Source organism: Melopsittacus undulatus, chromosome 7 (genome assembly GCF_012275295.1).
Source record: "Melopsittacus undulatus isolate bMelUnd1 chromosome 7, bMelUnd1.mat.Z, whole genome shotgun sequence".
In the NCBI taxonomy this organism is placed as follows: domain Eukaryota; kingdom Metazoa; phylum Chordata; class Aves; order Psittaciformes; family Psittaculidae; genus Melopsittacus; species Melopsittacus undulatus.
Window position 1 is genome coordinate 12,545,982 of NC_047533.1, and position 14,341 is coordinate 12,560,322.

At 38.3% G+C, this 14,341-nt stretch overlaps 1 protein-coding gene across 4 annotated transcripts in view; it reads left to right on the forward strand.

Moving 5' to 3' along the window:
- The window catches only part of PPP2R2C (protein phosphatase 2 regulatory subunit Bgamma), a 200,622-nt gene that overhangs the window by 170,937 nt on the left and 15,344 nt on the right, over positions 1 to 14,341 (forward strand). For all 4 annotated transcript variants that reach the window (XM_013128901.2, XM_005148501.1, XM_031048435.1 and 1 more), the window contains one exon: positions 11,453 to 11,622. In XM_013128901.2, the coding sequence (XP_012984355.1) occupies positions 11,453 to 11,622 (170 nt within the window). The remainder of the gene's footprint in view (positions 1 to 11,452; positions 11,623 to 14,341) is intronic.

Here is a 14,341-nt window from a genome sequence, read left to right on the forward strand (position 1 = left end):
GCCATGGACAGGGACACCTCACACTAAACCATGTCACCCAAGGCTCTGTCCAACCTGGCCTTGAACACTGCCAGGAATGGAGCATTCACAACTTCCCTGGGCAACCTATTCCAGTGCCTCACCACCCTAACAGGAAAGAATTTCTTCCTTATATCCAATCTAAACTTCCCCTGTTTAAGTTTTAACCCATTACCCCTTGTTCTGTCACTACAGTCCCTAATGAAGAATCCATCCCCAGCATTCCTGTAGGCCCCCTTCAGATACTGGAAGGCTGCTATGAGGTCTCCACACAGCCTTCTCTTCTCCAGGCTGAACAGCCCCAACTTTCTCAGCCTGTCTTCATATGGGAGGTGCTCCAGTCCCCTGATCATCCTCGTGGCCTCCTCTGGACTTGTTCCAACAGTTCCATGTCCTTTTTATGTTGAGGACACCAGAACTGCACACAATACTCCAAGTGAGGTCTCACAAGAGCAGAGTAGAGGGGCAGGATCAGCTCCTTGGACCTGCTGGTCATGCTCCTGTTGATGCAGCCCAGGATATGGTTGGCTTTCTGGGCTGCAAGATCACACTGAAGCCGGCTCATGTTCATTTTCTCATCAACCAATACCCCCAAGTCCTTCTCCTCAGGGAGAATCTGAATCTCTGAAGAGCTCTGAATCTCATCTCTTCCCAACCTGTAGGAGTGCCTGGGATTGCTCTGACTCAGGTGTAGGACCTTGCACTTGGTAACAGTATCTGAATTTCACATACTATTCTGAAGGTGTAATGGATATACATATTTTTAGGGATAAAAGAGCCAATTTAAAACTTGTTAAAATATGTGGATGCTAAGCATATGTTTTTGAACTTTGTGTTGATTCCTTTTTCGGCCCCTTTGTTATACAAATCTCCCATAGCTGGGCTAAATGCAGCTGCAGCTTTTGGGGAATGGGCCATCTGTACAAGCCTAGAGATTGCCATGAATAATTACTGTGCCATACTGTATAAATAAATTGCACACTAATATCTGGCACAGGATGTTAATAAATTATAGTATTGAAGATTTCTGGTTTGCTAACCTCAGTGACAAAATCTGTTCAGCATTAGCAACCACAACACTGCAAGGTTTCCCTTTACAAATCCTTCATGGCTCTGACATGGAAGAGACAAGAGACTTCTTCCATATCTTCTCATTCTTGGTGCCTATGCTGAGATTTATTAGCAAGCTGCCAATTTCTGTGATGAGATGTAATGGAGACCTCTGTACCTTAGAAAAATAATCTCAGACCACAAAATTTATACATAAGGCATTGAAAGAATATCAACAGCTGAGCTTTAAATGGTCATTCAGATACTGATAAGGTGTGATAAAATGTGTTGTTTTTCTAACAGACTACCTGTAACTCCTTCTTATAACACCTCTTTAATAGATCATGCAATGCTGGGAGAGCAATCAGGAGCAAAACATATGTGGCTATTACAAATGGATATCCAGGAAAGCCCAATCTATAACCATTGGGGAGATACATACATAATATGGTTCCATGTTATTATCAGACTTCACAAGTAGTGGGAGAGAATTCCATCAAAATATTCTGGAAAGGTCGTAAAGAGGAGATTAATGCCCCTGCTTATTTAGAGTATTAGAGGTATAGGAATAAAGAAGAAGGTGTTCTTGCAGTCCATAGGGTTATAGGTAAAGATTTAAAACAGATATGAAAGCCACACTCAAGCAGCAAGAAATAGGGAATGAATTTAAATAATACAGAAGCTTTCTTCTTAATAGTGTACGTGGCAAAACTACCAAGTCACCTTTGAGGTGCTATTCAGGCAACATGCATGGCAATGCGGTGTAGAAAGAAGGCAGTGTACGGGAAATCTGTGACAGCAGTGAAACAAGGGGAGCTAGCAGCTGCATAAAGTATCATTGTTAGAGCAGTTAGCTGGGAACATCCAAAACATAAAAGAACTACACCCCAACCCAAATTCTATAAATTCTCATGCAAGAGATTTGGGTGACAAGGAAGACAAGGACAAAGATACTGTTGTAGAAGAAGTGTCCTAAAAAATACTTACAGCAGTATGAAATGCAACAAATACTTGCTAATTTGATTTTGATCTTTTCTTGCTAATATTATATTCAGAGCTCTTTATAAATGTGCATGAAGATAATATTCTTTCAAACAGCTTGCAAACTAAATACTTAGATATAGCTATTACAGCAAATCATCTAACACAGCAGTCAGCTAAGAAAAGCTGAGCTTGCACATGTCAGAAATAAAGGAAGAGCTTTTTCAGTAGTTCATCAGAATTACTAAATTCAGTCTTAAGTGATAAACAGAAATGGTATAGTTACGCAACATGGAAATTTAAGTCACTTGAGTATAACTACTATTGATATTCTGCGTAATAGTGTTAATATCTTGAAGTCCTTGCATGCTTCAGAAGTTGTAATCTATTTAAATGCTGTTATGTTGCTTTAAGGGTTTTTCCATGTTCATTTCTTAATATATATTTGTAGACTAAACCCATATTTCTAATTATCCATTACCCATGTGCAAAATTTACAACAAAATACTCCAAGGAAGAAGGAGTTTCAAGCTGATTGCTCTGTGTGCTGTGGTTGTCTTTAAAATACGGACTTTGGGACTACATAGTGCAGTTAAGCTCTGTCACCATTAGTTCATACTTTCCATACAGACTTCACAAGCTTCTGACATCTGGATCTGTAACAAGAGCGATTTAGAGCCCCCTCCCTTTGACCGAAGAAGCATTTGTAGATGACACTCAATCCTAACAGCCACCTTTTCTGGATGCTTACTGAAAGGGGCAGAACATCTCAGCTGGTGCCTTCCCAATACCATGGGATGGATAATTAATATCTTACAAACATAAAATGGTCTTCAGAGCAATGCAGAGTGAATTTGAGGTTTAGTTTGTGACCCAAAGATGGTGGTGCTGTCTTTTTTTCCTTGAGAGTCCTTTTCCACATTGGCATTTGAAATCCAGGCATGAAAGAAATACCAGCCTTCTCCAAGGATAAATGCCACTGTCCTGTCAGTCTGCTGTGTAACTCAATTTGGTTATCCAATGGTTTGAGGATTTCTTTCTGAGTTTACCTTTGATTTTGAACTTAAGAATTCAGAACTGTGTCAGCAGCCAAAACAGAAATCAAGGATAATGTCCTTGGAACATTTTGAATTTTAAAAATTTAATTAATTATATTTCCCAGTCATTTAAAGGAGGCTGGAATTTCAGAGACAAGGCAGCTTTCAGGCCTCTGCCTGAATATGGATTATCTTTCATTTGCAGCAGAGAACAACCAGATGCACAAAAAAAGCCTGTGACAGAATATCCCTGCTGGATTTGCTAATTGATATTGGCCTTTCCAAATGAATGATGCTTATTGTCTCTGGAAAAGAGACATCTTGTTTTTCTTCCTTGTGAGCCTTACATTCAAAATACTCTTTTTATTTGTGCATCTGGTCTCATGTCAGGTTATCATCTGAGAGGGAGACAGCCACTGTTTTCCCTTTGTGCATTGAGAAGCCACTGTCAAAGTGATGTCCACTTGAGGCAAAATCTGCAAGGTTTCATGTGACAGGAGTGAAACTTATCTGAGCCACTGTAATGATTTTTTGCTGTGCTTTAGTAAAGGGTTCTTCTCCTTATCCTAATTCTGGATTTATTTTATAAGCATGCACTACAAAGGCAGATATTCATTGCTGATTTTATATCCCCAGTGAAAAAATGTGCCTGTATCCTGATAATTTTGTAATTATGACTGTCACTAAAGATCTGTTACTACAATTTCACACATGCTAAACTAGATCCTGGAAGGGATTCTCCCCTGTGCAGGAATCCCACTGAAATTTGGTATAAGATTGGCTTTAGCATGAGCTCCAAAGCTTCCATTCTGCTCTATTGGGATGAATGTGTAATAAAAACATTTAGAACGTGACTAATGAAAATTCAGAGTGTTTCTACAGAAATACAATCTTGTCTATGTAATATTTCCTCCAGTTGTGCAAGATATGTTAAAATTAAATCAGAGGAAGAAAAAAAACCCACCCTGATTTACCTACTTCTAGCTATCAAATAGTGAAAGGAAAGAGAAAAGCCTGAAGCGATGGTAAATGATTTATGATTGAAGAGGTGTTTCATTAACCCCTTTCCACCAACCACACAGAGATAAAGCAAATAATTGCTGTAAGATTGCTTTAATTATTCAGTCTATTAAAATTCCTGTCTTGTTTGCTTAATATTTTAATAGAGACAAATACTGTTTTTCAGCATCTCATAAAGCCAACATTATTCTTTCAAAATCCTATTCACAGGGGGAAAAAAACTCCAGTTGTCACTAACCTTGTATATGGAGATCGGAAAGACTTACGCATGAATTTGGCTTTAGAGGAGCAGTAGTTTTATGTCCCATTAGCTCCATAGGATTGCTCACAACACGTAGCTTTAAACACGCACACAAGTCTTTCTGAGACTGAGGTTTAAAGAGGCTTGATCTTCTAAACTAGCTTTGCATTTTTATCACTTCCTTGCTCTCTTTAGCACCATCTCTCTCTATTAACAAACTCACTGGTAAAGTTACATTAATATAAGCTACTCTGTAGTGAAGCTCCCTCCCAGTGATCTCCAGCTATTGATCTGGCTCTGCCTTCCAGCGCTAATGCACCATCCCTTGTGGTTTGTGACAAGCTGCAGCAACTCGCTGCAGATGGCAAAACAGATTCTTAACTATTGATTTGAGGCCTCACTTTTAAAAGCCATACTCTCCAGAGGTATCGATGAGAAGCCTGGTTTTAATACTGGGTCACTGGATAAAGGAATGCTATATAGGAGGTGAAATTTCAGCCTTGTTGTGTGAAGGTAGCTTTCAGAAACTTGCTTTCACTCAGAGGAGGAAAATGGCGTCTAAGTGGCCAGAACCTGAATTATATAAAAACAAATGGAAAACTGAAATACAAAAACATTCTGTTTTTTCAGTTTAAAACATGGTCAGCAACCACAGACTATGCTAATATGAAAAGTTAAATGATTGTGGTTAGTTATTTATACTGAAGTATAAAATAATGTGTTATAAAAAATTGTATTATGAAGGTGGACTCAAAAATTCCCACACGTGTATATAATCATATTAAGCATAGTAGACCATGAAGGCAAGATTGTCATATTCACAGAACATCCTGATTTTGAAAGAGAATTTCTGAAGGTGGTGAATGTATGAGTGGATTGCCTTAATGCCAAACAATAAATCATTCAGAGATAGTGAAACACTGAGTAAGTAATATCGGTAAATCAAACTGTTACCATAAACCATGAAGCTTTAAAAGGTATAAAGAGACTATGAATTTAAAAAGGAGCTTTGCAGTTGGTTTTGATTCACTTAAAATCTGCTCAGGTACTCTTTTGTATGATATCTTCTTTTTTTTTTATTAACAATGCATAATAATGACTATACCTGTGTAGACCAGAGGTGCTTCTAGCCCAGTATTCTGGCTCTGGTGGGGCAATAGAAACATCAACAGGAAATGTTTGACTGCACTTTGCAGTTGGAAACCGGGGACTTTAATGAAAGTGAACTTATTATTTAACAATACTCAAATGGATATTTGGGTTTGAGGGTTGTTTTTTTGTTTTGTTTTCCTTAAAATTGTGCAGTTACTTTTAAACCTGTGTATGTTTTTTACCATTCACAGTATCTTTCAGTAAAGTCTTTAGTAGGTTAATTAGGTGCAGTATGAAGGTATCTGCTCTGTACTTACCCTTTCCTAGCTTCACCTGGTGACTCCTACTTGTTGATTGGAAGAGACAGTGTACAAAGTGAACTGTCATTCCCTATTAATCTGTTCCATGCCACTCTTAATTACAAACTCCTTGATCTTTCCTAGGCTGAGGAGTCCCAGTCTATTTAGTCATTCCTGCATGGAAGTAACTGGATACTTCTGGTCACTGGTGTTGCCCACTTTTTTGTTTTCTTGAGACCTCTAACACAGTAGAGATAAGAAAAGAACTACACATAGCTAAAGATGTGAGCATATCTTGAATTAAATGGCACAGAAAAATAAATGCTTTCTGTGTTGAAGCATGTGTCATGGACTTAAAATAAATAGATGTGATTAGTATTTTAAAATTAATCCAATGAATTTAGCTTATGGGGGTTTTATACTAAACTTTATGAAATATATGTGGTAGAGCAAATCACAACTGTCCTGGGGAATGGTGCTAACTTGTAATCTAAACACATTAGAGTATAATAAAAACGTTTATAAGATTTTTAGCTTAGGATCATGTTTGTAAGAAACTTTTAATTGGTATAACCGCGTATTCCAGAAAACAAAAGAATGTTTAAAAAGTATTTGTCAGCTGTCAGGAGAGCATATTTGTTCTTATTCATTTTGCTGTGGTTAGTCTGTAAAGGTGGGTAAAATTCCATACATTTCAAAGTACCATTTTCCAGTACATTTTAATCAGGTACTACAGCCATTTTTGTTTGGGATTTGAAATGGAAGAGAGACTTCATTTAGATGATGAATTTGGTTTGAGGCTGCATCTGTTTTCTATGTTTATGGAGCTTAAAGGCCACTGAGAGACTACTTGGTCTAGTATTTCCAGGTCTAGTTGAAATACACCTATTGTGTGTGTACCTGTGTAACCCAGAGGTTATCTGTAATAAGTCCTAAATTCAGCCTAACTACAGACTGTCTTTGGAGGAGGACAGAGTTATTTCGTGGTGCAGGTTTTCCAAGAACTTCAATCAAAGTAACAATGCTTAAATGCTCTAAAACCCAGAAGTTTTCAAGGTGGAATACAAACTACAAGCAGTGTCCTCTAGGAAAAAAGCTTCAGTAAGTTATTATTTGTTCATAAGTAGAAAGAAAATAGCCTTGTTTTTTGCTATAGGGAAGGACTTTTTATAGCTGCTTATAATTTTATCCTGTGAATGACAGAATTTCTTACTAAATCTGTGTAGCTGATAAGCTTTCATCTTCCAAGTTTTCCCTGGTTTTGTTTTTGTTTACCCTCAGATAATCACGTAATCTACAATATATGTCAGCATGATTCTTTGCTTTTCTTTTTGAATATATTTGGCTTTGTAATAGCAGAAAGTTGGTTTTATCCATGGTTCTGCTGTTGGTTGGTAGTAACAGAAATTTTCAAGGTTCATATCTTTTATGCCTTAAGGAATACACAGCTTTATCATTGAGGGTCTTCTCCCTTACTAGTTCTCTCTTTCTCTTTGTTTCATTTACTGGCATTTCACAGTAAACGCAGTTATCATCAAGTGCTCAGGCCATGATAACAACATTTTGCCAAAACTTATACCCTATGTTCCTCTCTTTTAAAAGCAATGAAAGATTTGTTTAGCTAAATATAGCTGACATTTTTTTATCCCATCAAATTCAGCTTGAAAATAAAAAGTAGCTCCAGATAAACTTTCATTATATTAGAGAGATAGTTTTTCTAAGCCCTGACTCATATTATCTCAGATACTGATATTGGTTTCCCTTTAAGTAGATCATTATTTTTTGTGTATTTAAAAACATAATTCCTATTTGTATATTGGAACCATCTGCCTTGTAGCAGTACTGTGAGTGCTGGTGTGTTTATTTGATCCAGGCAAAAGGTGAAAATAAGAGGAAAAGGAGGAGGTAGAGGGAATGTTGAAAATTCAGCCAAGGCATTAACTGGGGTCCTGTAGTATGATGTAGAGAATCATGTATACTTCTTGTTGCAATGGCTTTGGGAGGAATACAGTTTTGTATGCCATATTAGATTGTGACACTGCACCTACCATATGAGCCATTTTTAGCATTATTATTATTTTATAAAGTTCACATATGCCAGAATTTATACCCTGCAGTGATTTAAGCTCTGCTCAGCAAACTACAGATGAATTTTCAGTGGTGCTGAAGTCTGGAGAAAAGCAATGGCTCCATAAAAATGTGCATCTTTGGAAATGGGACAAACAAAGAGGAAAACCTTTTATGAGAATGTGGGGTTTTATGTTTTTGAGGCTGAGTTATTTTTGGCTATTGTTGGAATAGTGATAGTTTGATGTCCCTCTTTCCCAGTTGCGTATTAGGGGAAAATGTAATGTTGTACTGCAATGAAAGGTAGCTGGTGAAGCTGAAGAGGAAGGTACTATCAGTGACTACCTGGTCTCTCTTCAGGCCTTTATAGTGGGATTTCAAAGTACCACATTTTTTGCAATTAATGTAAAACTAAAAGAACGAGATGTGTAAGAAAAGATACATTCACGTGTGTACCAGTAATTTTTGTCAGCCGTTAGTTGAGAATTGAACTTGAAGATTAGTTGTTGGTTGGGTTTTTTTCATCGGATGTGTCTTGTCCAAAACGTACAGCTTTTAGCTTGTGGAATCAGACCCATATCAAAATAAATGGGAAGTAGTGGCAGCACCCAGAGTGCAACGTAAGCTTGATGAGAGCCCTAAGCAGGCTTCCCAGCTTACCCATGTATCTGCCAGTGGAGTAAGGGGCAGGATTGGTGCCTTCCTTGGAGGCTGCTCTCCAACACTGGCTTTACTCAGAGATATGCTCAGCTCTCTCCGTAATCCCCATGATATTTCTCTATTCCACAGTCCTGTCATGAGGGTCATATTTAAGTCTGAGTAGTGTCATGTTAAAGCTCAGCACACCACACCATCTGTGATTCCTATGTTCATTAGTTTGCAACCAGACAGGTAGTTTAGTGTCTTTCATATAATTAGCACAGTGAAGGTCATCAAGAGCAATATTAATGAAAGTTAAATACCCTTTTTCATGGCAAGAGTTAGTTATTAAGAAGTTAATAAAAATACTCAAAGAGTATAATAGAATTTGTAATCAAATCTCAGTTCTGATTCCAGGTCCTGGTCTAATGAGATTTATTTAGGTACAGAAAAGTATGCTAGACTTGAAGGTTGGTGTTTTGGGTGCAGATTGCCCCCTGGAATAAAAGTGGCTTCCAAAAGATAAGTCTTAACTGTAGTGAACAGAAAGTGTGTTTCCAGCACAGGCTGGTAAGCCTGGCTTTGCAAACAGTGGGCAAGCACCATGTTTTCTTCCATCAGCTTGAGAAAGCCAGGATTGAATTTAAATTGCTTGCCTGAACTGAAGTCCAAGTCATATGGCTGTCACTGCTGTTCCATCTCCAATTACTCAACTTGTAGTAGCCAAACTGAATGAAGATTATGCTTTTTTGCAGTGTATGCATAACCTTAGATCAATTCTAAACCAGAAATAGCCAAGACTCAAGAACACTGTATCTCATTTACTGAGGCCAATGCCTTCTTCTGGTTGCTCAGGCATTTGCTGCTGCTTACTAAGCTTTCTCTGTAACATTGGGAGCTGCTGCTTAATTTCCTGTAACAATTTTCTTGGCTTGGTTATGCTGACTATAGGAACTATCTGCAAAGAATTGCTGCTACTAAAATTTCTACCACTATCTTTTTTTCTGTAATGATACAAGGCTTTCATGCCTGCATTAGTTTCTGCAGTTAATTAATCTAAGTCTTTCTAATACTTAACTGTGGTAAGAATAGAAAAGCAATAAACAGTGCAGATAAAGGATGAAATGGTTTAATCTCATTAAGCAATAAAATACAGAATATCCAGGTACAAATATTACGCCTAATCAGTTGGATGAGACACACAGAGCCAAGAAAATATATCTCAGCTATAAATGAAGTTCAGTTAGTGTTTAGTTGGGTTTTTTTTCTTTCCTGGTTTTAATAGCAACTTCACATCATAATTAGGAGGATTAAATTCCTGCCAGCCAAGTGCAGAGTTTGGACAGATTAAAGGGAAGAGGTATGAGAAATGATAATTGCTTTGTGCTCGTCAGGCTTCTATTGAAAACCTGACAGGATAATTACAAAATACCTGCTTTGCACAATGTCTAGGCAAATTTTTACAGAGCTATTTAAAGTTGTTCGTTTACAGCCTGTCTGAAAAGAAAAGTTTTTTCCCCCTTTTTTGAAGTAGTTCGTTACCATTTTGATGTGTGGTACATGTTCAAATATAGACCTCATTCTCATGTGCACGCCTGGCTGTGTTCCACTGCCCACCCCCAAAGAAAATTGCCCATCATTTTTTGCATTACCCCACATATTTCACCCACATGCTTACCCTTAACTTTCAGCAGAACATTATTTCACCTGATGGAAATCGTAACCTTGCTGCTTTCAACAGCCTGAATCATAGTCAGATAAATTAGTTGAGAGAGAAATGTTGCATTGGACTACTACAAAAAAAAAACCTCTGTTTTGACAGTAAGAAGTTGTTCTACTTTCAGCATGTTTTCACGTCTCATCACATGGCTTTTCTTCACCTGCTTTTGAGACTTGAAAATGACACTCTAAATTGCCAATTTTCAAAGAATATTCTAGACATATCTGCTAAAACCCCACTGATTTTGGTGAGAATTGAAACATCCTGAAAACCTGACTTCAGTCGAAAGTTTACCTTAGAGATCATTTGGATCACATGGCCTGCAGAAAGACAGTAGACTTGCTGTAGGCACCTGGTAGGTAGGGTTAGAGTTAGTGCAGGCATTTTGGGGAAGACCAAACTGGAAGACCATGGAAAGACCTTGGTGGACCTGTAATACCTGAAGCAGAGCTCACTAGTACCAGTTGTTCCTACATTTCAATGTAAGTCATCCAGTATCATTATTGTGTACAGTTGAGCAGGAATGACCATTTCCTAGCTGCAGGAGCTGGATTTCCCTGTATGGAAATACTGTATGCAATATTGTGTGATCCTTGTTGGATTGATTCTGCAGTGCACAGAACAGCTAACCAGCATGTACAGTGAGTTAGTTATTTCCATAACTGTCAGCAGTTGCACATCAACTAAGCAGTCCATGTATCCACATGGTAAATCACTGTCTGTTTTCTGCTCACCTCTCAGGAAGAGGTAATTGCAGTTTGCAATTGCTGTTCAAAATTGTTGTGTTTAGTCTCAGATGCCTTGAGACATGACCGGTGAGCAGCCTGCAGACTGGCCAGCTGCCTCTGGCAGCCAGGGCAGGCTTTGAGTAACCACCCTTCCTGGGAATACCAACCCTATTGTGAGACCACATGTACACCTTTTGTGTGACAGGGACACCTGAATTTTGGTTAAGACAGGGAAGAGAACGTGTGAACCCCAGAAAGGATGACCATAGGTGAACTGCCTTGCTATAGGTAGCTGTAGTCAACTAACTTCTGTATTTACACCATTTCCCAAAGTGATGCTTTGGACCCTTAGCTATAAGGTTAATTATAATATTTAAAGCTTACAGTTTTATATAAAGAATAAATTAAGTGCATATATCTATATAGAATATAGGTCATTCTGTATCATGTTCCTTGGTACATTGAACTACATGTTTCAGAGGAAATGCACAGTTCAGTTGTACAACAGAGCAATTTTTGATAGAATTCTAATTTCTCTCTTGCTTCTTTTTTTTCAACAGTTTATGAAGAACCAGAAGACCCCAGTAACAGATCATTCTTTTCAGAAATAATCTCTTCAGTGTCAGATGTCAAATTCAGTCACAGTGGTAGATACATGCTAACGAGAGATTACCTCACTGTCAAAGTTTGGGATCTGAACATGGAAACGAAGCCCGTAGAAACATACCAGGTAGGTATCCCCTACATCTTGAAATGCAACAATATAAAAGCAGAACACTGTTCAAAAACACAGTGTTTTCCTGTGATGTTTAGGAACGCTTTCCTAAACTTCTCATTGCTTGGTCTGAGAAGGAATCAGCTAAGAGAGCTGTGGTTAAAATCCTCACAGTGGCGTCACTGTAGTTGGAAAAGGGTAATTTCAGCATTAGTAAGGAAGTGTATGGCCTGGGGAGCCAGAGTAGCACTCACTGTGGATTGGGTTCATGAAGGTAATGATGCTTCTAACAAGGGAAATTGTCTCTTCACTTTGGCATCTGTTTTCAAATGATGTATTTCACTATTAACATTTAAAAGTAACTGAGGAAAGGATTTTGTGTGTTCTTAGCATTCAGCTCCCACTGGGACTGCTGAGAGTTTACACCCCTGTCATTTCAGAACTTCATTTAAAAACTTCATCTATGCATTTCTCCCTTGTGCCTAGTTCTAGAAGCAATCAGTGCTCAGCCCTGACATCACCACTGACACAGCAGTTCCTGAATGCCAGACAGACACATCTGGTTGCTTGAATTCATTGTGATATTATCCAGACAAAATGCCAGTGGCTCCAGCCAGCACTGAGCTTGTACTCTGACATCTGTTCTGTTTGGCAATATGAGGCTGTGCTTACATTTTTTAACTCTGCTTTGAAGAAGGAAAATATATCTGTGACACAGAAACTGCTTGTTATGAAAGCACAATGAGAAAAACTGTTAAGCTACCTACAGAAAAGTATGCAAAGCAGGAAAAACATCATTCATCTGGCTCATAGGGTTTACTAAGACATAGTCCTGTGACAGCGCTGGAACGATCCCTTGTTTTCTCTGTCTATATAATGGCAGCTGTGGTACGGTAGTTCACAATGATTATAGCTAAGATTGATTTAAAATAACATATAATGAGAGTTTGGTAGCATGTCTTGTCAAAACAACTGAAATTTTACATCAATGATGTTGGAGATATTTATCAGCTAGTGTTTAGTAGACAAAGTGGGCCCAAGTATTATCTAGTACACCCATTACATTTCAGTGGATACTCTTCAATGTTTCTCCTGTAAGTATTGGAAAGTCTGAGCCTCTGTACCTTTAAGACTACAGAATTGGTTTTCCTCTGAAAATGGCAGCACTTGTAATGCTAAATGTGTTAGAAATGTTGATATGCTGTGAAAATGGAGTGGGAGGATAAGGGAGAGACTGTGTTTTATATAACAGAGTCACAGCTCAGATTTGGGGAACTTAGATAATATATTATTTTATACTTATGTGATTGGAGTATGCAACCTTGTCCCTGGAGAGGAATAGCTGGTCAAGCCAACCTGTTTGTCTTGACTGACATCTGCTTATATTTCCTTATGTAGGTAGCTGTGAAACAAGCTGGCCACCTTTAAATTTGTCTGACATCCCATAGCGGTGGCAATTAGAAAGTTATACTTCTCCATGTGGAGAATGTAAAGGCTACACAGTTGCATTGCTGAGTGTTAACCGCGGACTAAAGAAGCATCTGGAACTCATCGGCCTTAGGAAGCCAATAGCACAGGACTCCATAGGATTCACATAGTCCAACTGCTCTGGGCAGCCTTTCGTGGTTCTCAGCTGCAGAAAGTACAAAATTCTGTTCTTAAGCAAAAGGGTTATAAATTACTCTTTTAAATAATTTGTCTTAGTGGTGTTTCTCTCTCACATACCTAAATCTCATGTGTAAACTTGGAAATCTCTCTAAAAGTTTGTTGCGGCAGATCACCGGAAGGCAACAGATGATACCATTATGCATGCACATAATTATGATGACATGTATATCATTAAAAGAGTAAAAGATATTCATTAAAAGATTGGATTTCTCATTTCATCCACTGCATGGTAGCCACTTAGATATTATCTAGCTGTGAGACTCATGAAGAGGGTCACAGCAGGAGATACCCTTGCAGGGTTGTAAGAAACAGCGAAGTTTGTAACTGTACTACTTCATTATCAGGTTACAATTTTAGTAACACCAAAAAAAATTCCTCATGCAAGTTCATTTGCATATCAATGCTGTGGCTAAAAGAATGCTCTTGCATAGAGCAGCTGTTGCAGCCTTGCTGAAACGTATCTGCTGACAATGAGTCAACATGATTTTCTCCTGGTTTAGCTTCACATAAAAGCAAAAACACAGCATATGATGCACCGGGCAGCACTAAAAGAGCAATACAGTGGAATGGCCAGTGCTTGAATGTTGCAAGGCAGCCCTACCCAACAGGATGCTCTTCGGATGCTTCCAGGTCAATCACCCAGCAGAACCATGCCAGCAACAGCCAGAGTTGAACACATTCATAGCTGATAATAGCTTGATCCACTTTTAGCACAGCCTGTTGCATAGGGATTTGGACTAATGTGTCACACCAGTACAATTTCTGATTGTGACTATTCAGTTCCAGTGAAATAGCTCCCTGTGTATTCATGTTGCTCTCCCAGTTTGGAGCATAGAATTACTAGATAATTTTGTGAAGGTCTGACCTAAAACAGGGCAGTGAAGAAAAGGAGAATATATTTTGTAATCAGTTAGGAGTGAATTTGGTTTACATTCAAGTACTATTCATATGTGGTAAGAACTCTATGTAGCAGACAAGGGAAATCTGATTTTACTCTCAATTGGTAGGGGCAGATGAACATGTAAACAAGGAGAGAATTTATTTATTCCACATAGTTTCTTATAGT